At 39.2% G+C, this 18,058-nt stretch overlaps 1 protein-coding gene across 3 annotated transcripts in view; it reads right to left on the reverse strand.

Annotated features, from left to right (window-relative positions):
* LOC146487194 (calpain-9-like) overlaps window positions 1-17,429 on the reverse strand; it is a 36,472-nt gene extending 19,043 nt beyond the window's left edge. For 2 of the 3 annotated variants that reach the window (XM_085086302.1, XM_085086307.1), the window contains exons 1-7: window positions 17,068-17,406; window positions 16,680-16,838; window positions 12,070-12,419; window positions 8,332-8,545; window positions 4,828-4,908; window positions 3,360-3,448; window positions 996-1,073 (exon numbers count right to left, since the gene is read on the reverse strand). In XM_085086302.1, coding sequence (XP_084942428.1) covers window positions 996-1,073; window positions 3,360-3,448; window positions 4,828-4,908; window positions 8,332-8,545; window positions 12,070-12,419; window positions 16,680-16,838 — 971 coding nt within the window. In that variant the 5' untranslated portion in view covers window positions 17,068-17,406. Of the gene's footprint in view, window positions 1-995; window positions 1,074-3,359; window positions 3,449-4,827; window positions 4,909-8,331; window positions 8,546-12,069; window positions 12,420-16,679; window positions 16,839-17,067 lie in introns of all 3 variants that reach the window. The other variant, XM_085086296.1, reaches the window with a different exon arrangement.
* Window positions 17,430-18,058: the final 629 nt, after the last annotated feature.

Raw genomic sequence — 18,058 nt, forward strand, 5'->3', positions numbered from 1 at the left:
TTTCTGGTATAGATATATTGACACAAGCATTATGGAACAATCTCCATCCTTCATCAGTTGATTGCATTTCAGTGTATAGCTTTAAAAAAAGCTGTATGAAAGTCACTTTAACTTAAGTGACTCATTTTTCTTCACATTTAGTACGCTATGCTTTTGATTAGTGAACTACTATCAACTCCTTAATATATTACTTGCACTCGTATTTTTATTGTTTATAGATTCAATTTTAGATAGTTTTTTTATTGTTATGTAATTTCAGGGGTACAGCTTTAAAATATGGGGATTTAGTTAAATAAATAAATCAATCAACTTTGTTTAACGAGGATGACACTTAACAGTCTGACGACTGACAAACCTGTGGCCCTCAGATTCCAGATCAAATCAGAATTTGGAAATGTTGGTTTTTGAGGAGAGGGGAAAACCAGAGTACCTGGAGAAAAACTCCTCGGAGCAAGGACGAGAACAAAGAACAAACTCAACCCACATAGGACGGCGAGTCTGGGAACTGAACCCAAGCCCGTTGGTGGGCGGCAAGTGCTCTCTCCACTGTGCCATCCCTGTAACCCATTTGAAAGTTTTTCTTCTTCAATAAAGTTATATAATTTATACAAGAATCTAGGATCAAGTGAAACAAATCTCAATTTGATCCTAAATACTTGAATCCCACAAGGATTAACCAACACTGTACTATTTTGAGTTTGAGCAAGGCCATATTTTCCTACGACTATGAATTTTCTACTTTTAATATATATACCTGTTATGGAGGGCAACACATGGTTGCTAAGATAAGGACTCATGAATGCTGGTTGTTAAAATAAACTTTGGCATCCGATCCTCATTTGAACTGTGAAGAATTTTAACCTCAGTGAATCTGACTCCTCCCCCACCAAAGAAAATAATAATAATTTATAATATTTTTATTTTACAACATCATAGGTGAAAGTTTCCGACTGAGATAATATTTAACAATTTGTTCTTGGAAATAAACAACTTACCAAAACTCTCCATCATCAGCAAAATTCAGATTCATGTTTTTTTTGTCAGACTCGGAGAGTTTTCTCCACTCATCGGATCTACAAGTAAATATTCACCAAGAAAACCCAATTAATTAAATTTAAACGTTATTAAATTTTGTATAAAAAGGTTAATATTCATCTTACACGGGAGAGAATTTAACACTGTTGACTCCCTGTTTTTCTTTCCTCAAGTGCAAAATTTGTGGCAAACGTGAATTGCAGAGGTTATGTTTCTTCTTATAAGAATAGATGGAACATTAAAAAATATAATATATATTCCAACAACAGATAGCACTTAGGGGCTGTTTACACGGTGTGCCACAAATGCAGACTGCAGACTTGCAGACCTGTAGACTCAACATACTGGCCTTTCCCAATTCATTTTAAAAATTATATTGTGTAACCTCTGCCATTCCATATCATGCGCTGTCCGCTTGGTACGCTTGGCTACTTTCACGATTGTCCTTCACGAATAAAATTCATACGTGCGCAAGTTTTGAGAAAACATTGTCAAACTATATAGCAAACAGCATAATAAGGGCTAGGTTCTGACAAAAATACAATTTTAGTGATTTTTTTTTATTTTCTAAAATATCAGGATTCTTCCCCCTGGTGGTGTGCCTTGTCGTGGCGGGGAGGCTTGTGTGACTTACGACCCCCAGGGCTATGCCGGCGGGAGCCTTGTGCTCTTGGCAGGTCTAACCATGCCAGATTGGTATGCGCGGTGAGGGTCCAGACTAAAGCAGCACCAACTGGGGAGCCATAATACCCCTAAGGGAAGGAAAACCCTGACAGAAAACCACCGGCCCTCCAGGTCATGGGGGTTGGGCGGTAGGCCAATCACTTGCCCCCGGAAAAAAAACAGAAGATTACCGAAACTGCAATTTCTCAAGTACTAATTAGCAATGGCGAAGCTGTGGCCGTGGACGGAGGCACAACCGGACACACCATGACGTCAATGGGTGAAAGCCTACGGGAAGCCCACAGACCGACAAGGTCATTGGCAACGCCAAAATCAAGAATGCGTGTGGGATGCTGGAACGTACGAACAATGTACACTGGTGGACCAGCTGGGCTGAAGCCAGGACTGCAGCAAAAGACAGGACTGGTTGGAAAACGAAAGTTGCAGCCTTATGCGCCTCATGGCGCGGAGAGAACTAACTAACTAACTAAAATATCAGGATTGGGTAAACTCTCTGACGAACGAGGCCTGTTACATTGAATTTATCGAGTATCGAACGCCTGGCAAGAACGAATTAGCTGTACAGCGTTATTCAAAAGACATTAATAAGGCTTTTCCGATATTTTGATTGGTTGTCAAGATATCCATGTTCAAAGTTAGAATAGCAAAAAAATTATGTAGATGTCTTGCTCAAGCGGTCGCCATGCCAAAGTTAGTTTGAATTTAAAAGTTCCTGCGCAAGATTTTAGCTCTTAAAGTTTCGTAAACAACACATGCCTCCACAGGGGATTATATCACTCGATCGTACTAAATACCGCGAGCTAGTGAATCAGCAACACTCTATGGAATCAACAACACTAGCATATAACTCTCGTTAAATTCCAAAGTCGCAAAAATTCGGAAGTATGCAGGTCGGCAAGTCCTTTTAAAGTAGCTAGGTAGCCTTAAACCATACTAAGCGGACAGCGCATGATGTGGAATGGTGGAGGTTACACAATATTATTTTTAAAATGAATTGGGAAAGGCCAGTATGTTGAGTCCATCAAGTCTGCAAGTCTGCAGGTCTGCAGGTCTGCAAGTCTGCAGTCTGCAGTCTGCATTTGTCGCACACCGCTGTTTACATGGAGGGAGGAAGATCCTAGCACTAGGAAGATACTAGAATGCTGAAAAACTTTTTGTGCTTTACATGCAGCTGAACAGCTGAACGCCTGGCTGCCGCCATGTTTGTCCCTTTTGTCCCTAGTACTAGGATCTTCCAAGTGAGTTTTCCAAGTGAGTTTCAGGGTGCTAGGATCTTCCTATCTCTCAGCTAGGAAGTTCCTATCTCTAGGAAGATCCTAGCGCTAGGGCCAAGTACAACTTTTGGCATGTAAACTGACTAGAGAAAACATATGGCACTAGGATGATCCACCCTCTAGGATCTTCCTAGTGCTAGGACCTCCCTCCATGTAAACAGCCCCTTAGCTGTAATCTTCCTCCCTCCATGTAAACAGCTCCTAAATGCTGTGTTGTTGGCAACATGGTGGTAGTGGTAACTAGTCTTTTGCAGAAAACGTTTTCCATAATTCTTCTGATCCCCATCATCTGACTAAGGGTTCTTTTTAAAATTATTCACTTCGTGCCTGCCACCCCCCATACCCCCATACCCCCATACTACTTACTTGTCTCCCCAAGCACCTTCCCATTCTCTTTCATTACCCCAGGGGTTTCTCACACGGACCAACGGCACTTCTCGGCCATAAACTTTCACCTTGGAGAACAAGAAGCAAAGAGTAAAAAGAACGACGATGGAAATATGGATGGCTTGCAATCAAACAAAATACACTCACTTGACAGCTAAACTAAAGATATTATTAATACCAGTGGTATTAAATATAGTAAGTAAGAAAATGCTTGTAAATTGTCTTTTAATTTGTTTACCAAGGGTAGCACACTGACGTTCAGTCTTTCAATAGAACAAAACAAATTTCCAGTCCATGGATTCATGAAAGGGAACTGGAATTCAGAAATGTTGGCTTTTACATGTACATGCAAAATAATGCAACCAGTCCAGGGCCTTAAATGTAAGCATAGCTGATTTATTTACGGTTGAACTCACCACATTGACATGAGGAATATCAGGAAGTGAATCCAAGATTGACAAATCAACTGCTTTGAATGATAACGTTTTGTGAACAAAGCAGGCAAATTCAACAGGAAGTCACGGACAAGAGCTGACTGAAAGCAGTCACACTGTTTAAATTTTCCTGTAAACTGGGAGCCATGCAAGGTTAACACTTGTCTTCATGTCATTTGAGCTCCGTGGTTTTAGTTAACTTGCCATTCTTTTGCCAAAATTATTAAATTTTACTACTTTTTTTTAGGAACTCCTTTACCCCTAAGAGTGCCAATTGGCACATAATTCCATAACTCTTTCAATATTTGACAGATTTCTATGAATTTTTGACACGGAGATGGTCTTGTGAAGACCTACTAATTAAAAGGATAAAAACTTAAACCCCTCCCACATGTGATATGGTTGACCACCCCCAAAACTTTTCAACTTTTCCCCCCTAGAAGTTGTGGGTCTTAAGACATCTCTCACATTAATGAAGATGTTGAGAACTGCAAAATAAGCTATACAATCATGTACTTTAGAGGTATACCTAATATACACAAGGATTGGGATGTTTTTGAACTTTTAAGTTTTTACGTTTTAAGGCCATTTATCTCAAAGCCATAACTTTTCTCATTCATAATTATATCAGTTATGAACTACACCCGTGAGTAGCTTTAAAATGGTATATCATGCATGGTCATTGAGCCTGTAGTCTTGGATCTGGAGAAAATGTCATTTTGCCTTAGGGGTTAACTTATATTTACACTGTAAAGGGTTAAAATTAATTCCAGGTTAAAATGATTTCTACCTAGGTTGATTTGTATTTTCCTTTGTTTCAGGTGTAAATTACCAAACCTTAACAAAGGAAAATACAAATCAACCTAGGTTGAAATCATTTTAGCCTGGATTCATTTTAACCTACAACATAGACACATCATTACTATTGGATAACCACATCATACAGTCAACATCATTCCTCAACATTGAACACACAAATAACTGAAGTTGCTGTTAGCAAGTTATTGTCTTACTTTTGTTGCTCCGGTAACGGAATAAGCATGGCCTTTCACCAACCCCAGGTCTCCTTTGGCTTCAATCTGATTAGGAGCTGCCTGTTAGAGCAAATGACAAGCATTTCTGCACTTCAGTAAAAGATCCAGGTTTCACTACTGTCCCACAATGAACAAAACAATTCATACTATAGTCAACGCTCTGTCACTATGGTAATGGTAATGTATTTATGTATACCGTACATATCATAATTTTATAGTCTCGTAGCAGTTTACAACTCTTGAGTGGGGTGAGATCGGATATCAGCAAGTAAAGGCATCGCTAGCAGTCGCTATCAGTCCATATTTTGATCTCACCCACCCACCCAACCTACGCATGAATGTGAAACAGATGAAATCAGACAGACCACCACACCTGGGACTACGTCCCCTACTCTTTTCAACCAGTGTGTCTGTTCCTTAATGTTTCACAGGTGATTATCATCCTTATCCAAGATTACTAGAAAGTCTAACTGTCTAACTCAGTCTAACTCAGAGCAAAGGCAGCACTTTCTCCTCAGTTATTTAAAGTGCCTATGAAGTAAAAATTTTTTTTGCGTTTTTTTAAAGTTTACCATGTCTTAGTTACGAAATTATAAAAGAAATGCGGTAGAAAAAACAATATGGTGCTTTTTTAGTCGTACAAAGTAGCCCAAAATGACAAAAATAGTGTCCCTGGGACTGGGAACTAGTTTAGCGTTTGATGACGTAGCAAATGCCTCAGAGATTTGTTTACAACACATCTCGCCTTGTTAATACACGGAATCGCCTGATACTTTTATCGCGAAAATTTCGTGTTCAAGGTTTCTCCCCCCAAAAATGTCGGACAATAACGAAGTAATGTCCTTTACCGAAACTTTTCCAACGGATATCTGAAAGAGTCAAGCGATTCAGGCAAAATGTAAGTTGCTGCAATCGTTCTGATGTGGATCATACTGGCGTCGAACAGCTCAAGAATATAAGACGAGCACGAAGATCAAGATGGCCTTACCGCTACCGTTCTGCGTGCTCGATTCGAAGGCGACGTTTCGATGAATGATTATTTAGTACTTGGATATATTTTGCCGAAATGAAAAGGCGAAGAATTACGTAGTTCTGTTTGCTAGAAATTGTCTCTTCAAACTCGATTTTGTTCGATTTGAGAATGCGAGAGAGCACAGATGCTATAAATGGAAATTGCACAGGCCGGTCAAAAACTCACTTTTGATGGAAGTAATAGTTTTTAAACTTCAGATCGAGCGCATCAGTTAACTCACAAACATGATGAATTTTCTGCGATGACCAACACGCTTACGCAAGATCTTGACAGACCCGGCTAAGCGACTCCCGCTGTGTGTCTGTTGTGTTGACAAAAGCCTTTGTAGTTTTGCTCTCTTGTATAAAAGATTCTTCCCTTTTGATCAAAATGTGGTGTGACCGCTCGTGATCGTGAGGGGAAATGCTCAAATATACTGACTGAAGGTTTTCTTACTGTTCGTTAGGATTAGTTTTCGATATGCATGACAATGCGTATGCTACAATTCCCAGGTACAATTGTAGCTCTGTGGCATTTGTTTAGGTTTATCGGCTCGAATATAGCAAGATTTCTGGGAGCGCTAAATAAATTTATGTCATCTGCCAAGACTGAGGATCCGTGGATTTCTCAACCGGTGATTGCATGCTCATGTTATGTTAACTGCAGTAAGATGGCAGGATGTTTGTTTATCACAGATATGAGAGTCTGAGTGTAATATATCCACAGCTGATCATCGTTGTCTTTCGCTTTCGAGAGCTATGGCTTGAATCTTTCCTGTGAATTCGGGCAAACCGAATTTACTTCTGCCGTAAAGTTTCGTCTCTCGGGAAGTAATGTGTGCATATTCTCGGCATGCCAGTTTTTTTCGCGCAGTTTGTCATATTGGAGTTATCAGCCGCATAATAAGTCGCCGAGATCGAAAAAACTCCCTTCGCCGCCATGTCACTCGTGTGTTCCAAAGTATTTTCTACGTCACAACCTTGTAATACGATCGTTTTGGCCGCGCGCTGATGGAGACACTTTACGGCGCTAAATTCGAACCTTTCAGGGATCATAATTGCGGATTGAGAAGGTTTTGTTCAGTAAAACCCACATATTCAGACCGAGAAATTCATAAACTAACAAACCGTGACAAAAAATTTTTTACTTCATAGGCACTTTAAAGACCCTGAGTGGTGGTCCAGCCGGGGTTTGAACCTGCGACCTACAACAGGGCACTCCATTTCTCTCACAACTGAGTTAACTGGTTGGTTGTTGAGAATGTTTCCTGAACATTTAACCTATCATTAACATTCACCTGTTCAACCTCTTTCTTCAAGATCGACAATACAGTAACAAGTGTAGCGTAAAAAAAATGGAACGCAATTCTTTTGAAGAGCACTTTTAATATTTTGTACTCAGTAATAACTTTTGAATGTCTACAAAGCATTTAGTAAGTCCTTCTTATAAGACCAAGTGCATTTTAAAGCATGTTTTAAAATTAATCCAAACCTTTCACGTACTTCTCAGGTAAAATAAATTGTTTAAAAATTATGCACTGTTTTTATTGGAACCCTAGAAAAATAATAATTAATAAAAGCTACTTCTTAACATTTTTGCTTTCATAGATGATACCAGCGCAAGCCCCTAAACATAAAACGGACAGTGTGTGCGTTGATTTAATCACCAGTCCCCACATTAATGCAGACATTCCAACAAACTGGACTACCTCATCACCAGGAGATAATGGGCTAACAAAAGCTGCCGTTATACGTTAATACTTTTAGCTGAAACTTGTGTGCAACGGTGAACGAGACCAGTTTCATGAAGTGGTGTTACACGGTGAAACTCTTGTTTTATCACCACTGCGACCATTGCTAGCCATTGCAGAAGTAGAAAGCAGTGCTACTTTTTGTGAAACTTGTCTCACAATGGAAATTCAAAAAAGATTCACAAAACCGACCATATTACATGGTTCAACGCCTGCTGAAACTTGTTTCGCAGTGCCGTCGCACACAAGTTTCAGCTAAAAGTTTCAACGTGTAACAGCAGCTATCAACCCTTTAAGTCCTAACAGTGATCAGCATCAAATTTCTCCTTGTTGTATTAATGCTTATTCAACTTTGGAGGTCATGAGAATTAAGGATGTGATCACCCAAGGAGAATTTTCTTGATATTTTAATGAGAATTTGTTCTCTGATATTAGGGGTTAAAGGGTTAAAGTGCATCAGGCTTTTCCGGTATTCCCACTGACCAGTTCCTAAGAAAATCTTACGATTGAATTATAAAATGAGATTATTAACATGGGATTTGACATTTACTGTGACTAAGCATTTTTTTAGTTGTTTATAGTCTCGCCAATTAGCACCAAGCTAATTAAAAAATAAATGTTTGACTAAATGAAGTTGTTATAAACTGTTCTTATTATTATCAAAATGATCATCATCATCATCATCATCGTCATTATTATTAACATGGGATTTGACACGTACTGTAATTGAGCAGCCCATTAGATCTCCTCTTCGTAAGCCCTTCATGATTATTGGGAATAACTCTGCCTTCTGCGTCTCAAATTCATCTCTCTTTGCAGTCCGTAACCCATCTCGAATCTTCTTCATGTCAAAGTCCTCTCCCAAACCTCCGGTAAAATCTTCCATGGCCTCTATTGTCTGACCTCCCTTCAGAGCTTCATATGAACCTTGAAGCCTGCAGAAGCAAATCACACATTGGTAAGAGGTGCCCTTCAACCCTTTAAGCTTACTGTTCTTGATACATTAGTTTTTCCTATGGGAGAATTTGTCTGAACATTATTTAAAATATTTTATCTTTGTTGATCAATGCACCTTCATTGTCATGACCCAAATGATGTATTTTTTTAAAAAAGTCAGGATATACAGATTCTTAATACCTTTGAATAATGAATCATTTCAGGGCCACCCCCAGGGCCCAGTTGCTCGAAGCATGGTTAGCGCTAACCCGGGTTAAATACCATGACAACCTATAGGTTTTAGTACCTCTTAACCAGTGGTTAGCGCTAACCATGCTTCGAGTTACTCAGCCCAGGTCTATTTCAAACATTCTATCAGCATTTATGTCAGAAGTTGTGGTTTTGAGAGAAACAAGTTTTACCACAGGTCACCAAAGCGTTTGTGACACAGGTTACCATGCAAGCGTGATTTAAGAGTTTGTATGGAGTTAAAATTAAATCGAAATTTAGACAACAATATTCCCACAAAACTCACCAAAAATATAATAAAGTCTGAAAAACCTTACCCGGTGTGTTTTGCTGTGTTTTCAATGCTTCTCAGTGCTTCTAAACGCTGTTTAGAGCGGTTTATCCCTCAGCAGCTGTTCCACGTGCATCACTGTATTATGTTAATGACAAGGTAGGAAACTAAAAGTCGAATTTGAATAAAATTTGGCCCGTCATTTTAGGAGAGCACTTCGAAAACCTCGCTAAAATTTGCTTGAAACTTAAGCACTCGCTTAACTGTCTCTCCATATGGCAAGAAGGATGATGTGCGGTCCCTCCTGGGTAGCTCATTTACGGAGGAGTTCATTTATTGAGACGCAGGCCTTCGTTGAAAACAAAGTTCATTTCAAATCGGGTGCCATTTTTGCCGCCGACAGAGCCGTGTCGCTGGAATGTTGGAACAAACTCACGGTCAAACCTAGGCACGAGTACTAAATTGTGCCCAGCCGGGGAAATCCACGGGAAGCCTTTGGCACGTAACAAACCACACACACCCCCTCTCGGCTAAGTGCAGTTCTGTACCAGCCAGCCGTGCTTGGCGTGACAGCAAGAAACGTCTCTTGAGAATATAAATTGGTTTTTGTGTTATTCATTTTTTTTTATTATGAATTGACTTCGCAATTTTCCAACTCGTTAACTTACGAGTTGGTTTTTATTGAATAAAAGCTGACTGAAAGAAACTGAAAATTTGTCTTTGTATACACGCTCTCCAAAAAACCTTGAATTTCGCAAAGTTGTTGTTTTGCCGAGAACGGCAACATTTTTTAAAAAACGCTTAAGGTCAATGTTTTGCTCATTAAACCTTTTGTATTTCGAAGTTCTCATTACCGGTTCATTCCTTGAGAGCAGGAGGGCAGGAAGAAAAAATAATCTAAGTTGTTCGACAAGATCTGGCGATGAGTGTTTAGTCGTTTTCGGTAGGTCACAGTCAATATAATCAAATTTTGGTACGAAGTTACATCCGCTGCAAGATGTAGTCACTTTCGTGGATGAGCAAATATGTCGAGGTAATTCGGTATAAGTTGTATATTTATTTATATTCTTTTGTCACGTTAATGCGAACCTAGCTCAATTATACCATCTTGCAGGCTAAATGATGAACAAAATAATGTTTTACGCGTTACTGAAAAAGGCCACAACAAGGTCGGCTGGCAGGTACAGAACTGCACTTAGTCGAGAGGGGGTGTGTGTGGTTTGTTACGTGCCAAAGGCTTCCCGTGGATTTCACCGGCTGGGCACATTTTAGTACTCGTGCCTAGGTTTGACCGTGAGTTTGTTCCAACATTCCAGCGACACGGCTCTGTCGGCGGCAAAAATGGCACCCGATTTGAAATGAACTTTGTTTTCAACGAAGGCCTGCGTCTCAATAAATGAACTCCTCCGTAAATGAGCTACCCAGGAAGGACCGCACATCATCCTTCTTGCCATATGGAGAGACAGTTAAGCGAGTGCTTAAGTTTCAAGCAAATTTTAGCGAGGTTTTCGAAGCGCTCTCCTAAAATGACGGGCCAAATTTTATTCAAATTCGACTTTTAGTTTCCTACCTTGTCATTAACATAATACAGTGATGCATGTGGAACAGCTGCTGAGGGATAAACCGCTCTAAACAGCGTTTAGAAGCACTGAGAAGCATTGAAAACACAGCAAAACACACCGGGTAAGGTTTTTCAGACTTTATTATATTTTTGGTGAGTTTTGTGGGAATATTGTTGTCTAAATTTCGATTTAATTTTAACTCCATACAAACTCTTAAATCACGCTTGCATGGTAACCTGTGTCACATACGCTTTGGTGACCTGTGGTTTTACAAGAAAAGATTAAAAACTTCAAACCATAAGTCAAATCTTCTAAAAATGTAATAGGTGTACCCTTAACTTAAACTATACTTCATTGCGCAGCTCTAAGGGCACAGATTAATGTGACATAATTTCTTCAATCTTGTATGTCCAGGTGGTCAACCATATCACAGATAGCAGATCACAGTTTTATGACTTCAATGAGTTGATCTTCACAAGACAATCTCGTTGGAAAAAATTCAAGACATACAAATTTACCAAAATTAATATAATTTCACAAAGTGGTGACATTGTGTGTCAGTTGGCACTCCAATGGCTTGATCCTTTACCTCCTAGTAAAGTTTTTTTGGCCCATATTTAAACATAGTCCGTGCTGGCTTTGGACATAAGATTCAAGGAGTTTTCAAGCACTAAAAACTGAGTTTACAAGGAATATTCAAGGCAAGTTTACTTCGTTTTGCACTATGTTTCGAAATGTTTTCATTGGTCAAAAGCAACTTTAAAAAAAGCTGCCCCGGATAAAATCTGTCCCTGATTTTGAAAATCGTGCTCAATCCCTCAATTACTTTGATACAATCCTATATTATTTCCCATCTGAACAAAAATTCAAGGAGCTTTCATTATTTTCAAGCACTTTCAGCAAAAATTTTCCTTTTCAAGGGCTTTTCAAGCGCCCTTGAATCTAAAATTAAATTCCAAAGCTTTTCAAGGACTTCAAGGAGTAGCACGAACCCTGTTTCAAGCTGTACATTTTGCACACAATCGTTTGTAAGCAAAATTCACGTAAAGTACAATTTATGCATGTACCAAGTTTGTTGAAGGATAAATTGAACTCATCCATTGCACACAACAGTTTGGCTTAAACTAAATCTGTTCTGGTGTGTGTCTGCTTATTTTACCTTTCTGACCCAAATAATTCTCTGTGAAATTTTGTTTATCAAAGCCAAGAAAGTATTACTGAACATCATCTTCGTCAGGAAAAACCTCATTTGCATTAAACTTTAATTGTACGTTGAAAGTAAATACAAGATGATCACGGATAATTCATTATGAACCTAGCAATCACATGCAAAAGTCTTTTAAAATCTCAGTATAGGAGGATTTTGACGTGAATGACCTAAAGTTTACATCCAAAACTCAAAATTTATATACCGTCTACTATTTATTGTCATAATACATACTTGGCATAGGCCTTTTCCAAAAGTGCACACCAGAACTCATTTTTCGCTTTTGAGTGCATGAAGACAAGTTTATTCCTGTACGTTGGCAGACGGTCATCAATGATCACCTCTGTCCACTCTCCATCCTGCCAGACATTGAATTTAAATGCCCCACAGTAGCTGGAGCTTTCAAAGTCATTTAAGTTGTCAACATCCAACACTTTGTCCATCAATTTTTCTTCTTGGGTCAGCGAGGCGATGGCTGCTAAAAGCCAGCAATCTCCCAGCATGCCCTGGTTGATGTCAAGACGTGACGCTCCACCAACCACCATCTTGGCTTTGTCAGTCACTCCCTGTCGATCCAAGATTTCCTGGAATTCCAAAAAATATGTTATTTAGCCTTTAGAAAACAAACCTTTAGCAAATGCAAGAAAAATTAAAAGTAACGTTATTTGACATTTCGATGTATCCATCATCATTATCAAGAATGGAGAGAATGTTTGATGTCAGAGTTGCTAAAAGAGTTGAGTTTGAATAATTAAATCTCATTTGATGGCATTCCTGCATTCTTGATTTTTTTATGAGGAGGTTGGGTGCCTTGGATGTCTGGGGGCTTCCACTTTTGGCACAGTCAGTCCCTAGATAGAACACCACCCCCATGGGTTGTAACTTTGTACCTTCCAAGGGAACCAAGCACCCATCACACTGACAGATCAGTGGAAACAATAATAAGGAAGGAAAGGATTGGGGTAAACACAAGATCCAAATGCTAAATGAAGCTTGATGGCCAACACCACACCATAAGTACTAGGCGGGTGGAGCTGATGCAAACAAGGCTAAACTGTGCCTGTACCAACCAAACTGACCGCTAACCGCTAAAATGTGAAAACGGTCTTTGTTGTTAACTATGTTAGATTTCATTAAACTGTGTGGAAAGAAATACGTTTATTCAAAATGTGCGGCAAATTTGTTTTCGATATAGATGGAGGAACTAAACAGTGAGTGTGGAAGGATCAATACCTCCAGGTAAAATGATAAAAATCTCTTTTAAAACAACTTTTACAGCCAAAGCCCAATGGAGAGATGTTCTTCTGGTCTTAAAGGAGGATATTAAGGAAATGTTTAAAGCCTGATTTACATGTTACAGTGGGTTGTAACCAGTTTGCATCACAAAAGTTGTTGTCTTTGTTACAAGCCTTGGGCAGAATTTTAGGTTCCCCACTCTTCACTTGACATCATATTTTTTCAGTCTTAAGGAAAAGACAGTACAGAAACCTTGCTGGTGACGTACTGCACCACCACGTTTAGAAATACATAAATGTCGAAGAAAACATGGGGCAATATCATAAACTGTGTTAACTTCATACATAATAATAACAACAAGTCAACATTTGACTATTTATCCCAGTCTCAAATTTGTGGACTTATAATTTGGAGCATGCGCAACTCAGACAGGTGTTAAATAGCTAATTCGACCTCAGGCACCTTAGAGAAATGTTTGTTTTAGAGATGTAATTAGTCTGGCAAAGGTTCATGTTTTTATTTAAAATGAAAAATTTTGGTCATAAGCAGCTGGACTATATATTATTTAACCCTTTAAGCCCTTACAGTGATCAGCATCAAATTTCTCCTTGTAATATCAATGCTTATTCAACCCCTGAGGTCATGAGAATTAAGGATTTGATCACCCAATGCAAGGTGAATTTCCTTGATTTTTTAATAACTTCTCCCCAGTACTTTTATAAGAAAAGTATGGCGACAAGAAAGGAGAATTTGTTCTCTGATATTAGGAGTAAGGGGTTTAATCAGCAGCCTAAAACACACCATCATATTTATTTCATTGCATGTTTATGCCCCTCATTTGCATTCAAACCTTTGCGGTGTGTTTTTTCAGTGTGTGTGTGCGTCACATGAACATAGTTTAAATAATGGTCCTAGCTCTCACGAGTCTCCTGTAGCTCAGTGGTAGAGCATCCAAACTAGTAATCGGAACATCTTAGGTTCGACTCCCATTGCGAGAACTCTTATGAGTTAGTTTCTTTTCCAAGTTTGCTTGTGTCACTAACTGACAAAAATACACCTATCTTTTATTCACCAGGCTTAAATAAATTATGCTATCACATTTCCTTCACTGCACATTACAGGTGCCCATCGACACTCAAATCCAAGCAGTATGCAAGTATGTTTGTCACAAGAACCAACTAGTTTAAAATTAATGGCAAAGCTCCCACAGGTCTCCTGTATCTTGGTGATAGAATATTCAGAATCATAATGAGGATGTGGGTTTGACTCCTGCTGGAAAAATGCAGCTTCCCCCCCCCCCCCCTGAAAATGTTCCTCTTTTGACAAAGAACATCTCTCTCTTGAGAAATACAGTGTTTGAATTTTTCAAAGATATTTCCTAAATCATCTCTAAGTGCAGATAGGCCCTTATAATAACAAGATGCCCTTAATCGGCATTACACGGAATGCTTAATGTAGCCCCATTTATTTCCCATGATATGTTTTGCAGATATTTAAAAACTATCCTCCTTTCTAATAAGATTAAATTTAGAGATACAGTTTTTTCGCTTATTTTTATAGTCAACTGTATCCTCCCTTTGCAATTGAAATAATTGAATGGTTTTAATCAGAGAGACTGTGTGATATTTAATCGTTGTGTTACTGGGAATCATACCGGGAATAACTCTGCAATAACGTCATGACCCCGCTGAACTGGTCTGGCTTCCTCCGCGTTAAATTATTTGACCTGTTTGTGAAGCGTTGTTTCTTCGCTGTGAACTCTCCCAATTTCCACCGTTTCAACTTTCAAGTTCTACCTAGAAGTTATTATTTCGATTTACCGCTTGACAAACATTTGTTTTCTGTCTGAAAACGGCAGATCAGAGTCTAAAAATTCATACATGTGGCCGCCATTGAATGAAAACAACCTTCTAGATGGTGATTTGCATGGACGTCACACAGGTAGAGATGAGCGGTTCCCCTCCCTGGTGATATACGCGCCAAATATTGATTTTGATTGGGCCGTTTTTGTTGAAGACAATCAGAACAATAGCTCCCTTCTGGGAGAGGGCAGAATTTAATCTAGGTTTAATGAATAAATCAAAATTAACGATGATTTGACGTCACAAAGGAAGGCATGAGTGGGTCCCCTCTCTCGTGATATGTGCCTAAGTAATAGATTTTGATTGGGTCGCTTCTGTTGAAGACAATCAGAACAATAGATCCCTACTAGGGTAGGACATATTTTAATGCATAAATCAATGTGTCGATTTGTGGATACGACGAAGAAAAAAAAGAGATACCCCACAGAAACCTAGACACGGCCTGCCCTGCGGGCATTCCGTGTAATTAACCTGTGAAAAAACTACCATGGTATTAGAGAAGCAAGTTTGACTGCTTAATTCACAAAATTGTGTTTATGGTACCTTTCTTTGGGAACTATACCCATAGGACTATAGTTACTGTATAATTATTTTTTCTATTGTTTCTCATAATTCTACACATTCTTAGTTTCTCTTTTGACTTGTCGATTTTTATTGCTTTCTTATGGACTTTTGAGAATATTTTAGCATTTAATTTTTGTCATAAAAATGGCAAGAAAAGCCAGAAAAATATAACACAAACTAACACCCCAATCCTGGCCCCAGCCCCAACCCCAACCCCAACCCCGCCTTTCAAAGCTTATATTGACATATTGCGTCAACGTTTCCAGTATCGCAAGTCTCGCAAAACATATTATACACTTGCGGCAAACGCCAGGGAATTTTTGCAATGGCGATTTCAATCGGTGCAGTTAATTAACATTTAACAATTCTCCAGGGTTGGCTTTTGTCTGTAAAAGAATGCTCCGGATGAATTAAGAACGCGAGAAGCTGTGTTCAAAATTCCGTTAAGGGCTAAAAGCAGCTTAACAAAAGCCGCTGTATTTATAATAAGATTGTTAATTTTAAAGCTGAAATGTCGTTAAAAACTTAGCATAAATATTGCTACAAATGGTCCATTCCAGAAAGTTCGATTTTCGAGGGTATAATATTCATAGATATTTAAATCATTTTCTTTAGGTAGTGATTTTCCAGTAGTTTTTAGTACAAATTACTTCGCCAGCGAAACAATAGGGCCATTTGTTGTTGTGAATTCAACAGCTCGAAAGGATGAATAATTTTACACTCACTGAGCACAATAATATGATAATTATTAGCGACTTGAGCGTCGATCGACTGTTCTAGTGAACCAATCAATGAAATTACAAGCTGACCGCATTGAAGCGGGTGAGCCCAGCTCACACTATTACTTTTCGAACTGAGATGTTGGTAAGAAATGACTCTGAAAGAAACTTTCCATAAGCGTTACCTGCAAGCTTATATCTTCACAGGTACAAATACAAACGAGGCAATTAAAGCCACAAATTTGTGTAGGCTTGGCTCTGGTGTCAACTTACACCGCTCGCTCTGCAGATTCCTTACGCATTTGGCATGTCCTCCAATATATTTAAACTTAACGCTGTAATATAATGTACGATTGCTCGTGACAAATAAAAATCTCTTTCGCAAGTCAACACAAAACATCGGAAATTAACCTAATGTTAAGTGAGCCAAGAGCTGAACTTGGCTTATCGATCGCTCACTCACCTGAGGACGTAGCCACTCAAAGGACTGGCCTCCCGGTAAAACCCGCTTCTTGAAAACTTTGCTGTCAATTGCAGGAAATTCGGGATCCTCGAAACGCTGTCCACCCCTGCATTTGCGCTTGATTTCGCCGAGATCCTCGTACCACTGTTTGTAAGGCATCTTTAACGAAAAAGGACCGATGTCAGTGAGCTGAGAGGCGAGTAAATGGTATACTATAAAAAGGCTGCTTTGAAACAACGCCTAGCTGTGAGTCACGTAGCTGCAATGGTCACGAAAAACTAAGGATGCCGAATGGCGCCTTTCTATCTAGCGATAAAATACAACACGTTCGACAGTGGCAACTTCTTATTTCTTGCAGAGTGCAGACGAAAAAAAAAATCGATCCTACCTTTGTAAAAGGACTGTTACACGTTAAAATCCCAGAGCTCGTGGACCAGACAAGCGATTACCAGAAAATGCAGTTGCGATCTTGCGCATGCACCGTTATAAACATGATAAAGGAATTTTTTATAAGGTGCCCCTCCTAAAACCTGATCACTGGTGCATATCTTTCCGAATATGCTAATTTGATACAGCTGAATAAAAAGGTTGCCGATTAACAGGGATCAGTGTTGGCTGTTGCGAATTTTCTTTTTTCCGTTTGTTTAAAAAATAAATAGTGGGAAAAAGCTGGAAAGAAAGGAAATCCTCGCTCCGTGATGAACGTACATATGTCACGAGTGCGAGTGGACTTTTCTTTTCAGTCCACTCGAAGAATTCTACCCACTCCGATGGTTTTCAAGTGCTATCGAGTTTCGTTGTTTACTGAACTTTTTTGTCTTTCATAAAATATCAATGACCCATCAATCTTGGCCAGTGATTGAGCCCGAAGGAAGGTCATGATCAAACAATATGAGAGACTGACCCTGACTTTATAATGCTTGGCTTACAAGTAATACACACGAATAGGCTGTGCCAAAGTCATATTATAATTATTACAATTTAATGGCACTATTATAGCTCATAACAAAGCGAAAGCAACCGCAAGAAGGTCGTGATCCGTCTATCTCCCGCTGGTCGCCATTATCAATTTATTGGTGTACGTGAGGCAAGTGATTTTTTCTTTTCGCGCGCCTACTTGCTGCTAAATTTAAACCCCAAATGCTGATATTCACCCACGCGTGAATCCTCGAGAGATCTTTAACAAACGAAATCATCACTATTCATGAGAACTGAGACTGACCCCAGGTGCGTGGGAAATGATTTGGGAGTGTCGAATATTCTGCATACAGCTAAACAGTCTGTTTGCGTGCGTTCGCTTAATGAGCAAGCAAATTGATTGGGCTGTTGAAACTCAGGTCCATGAAAAGGTTGATTGTGCCCTTTTTCAAACTCCAAGA

Source organism: Pavona decussata, unplaced genomic scaffold (assembly GCF_977016875.1).
Source record: "Pavona decussata unplaced genomic scaffold, jaPavDecu1.1 SCAFFOLD_16, whole genome shotgun sequence".
NCBI classification, from domain to species: domain Eukaryota; kingdom Metazoa; phylum Cnidaria; class Anthozoa; order Scleractinia; family Agariciidae; genus Pavona; species Pavona decussata.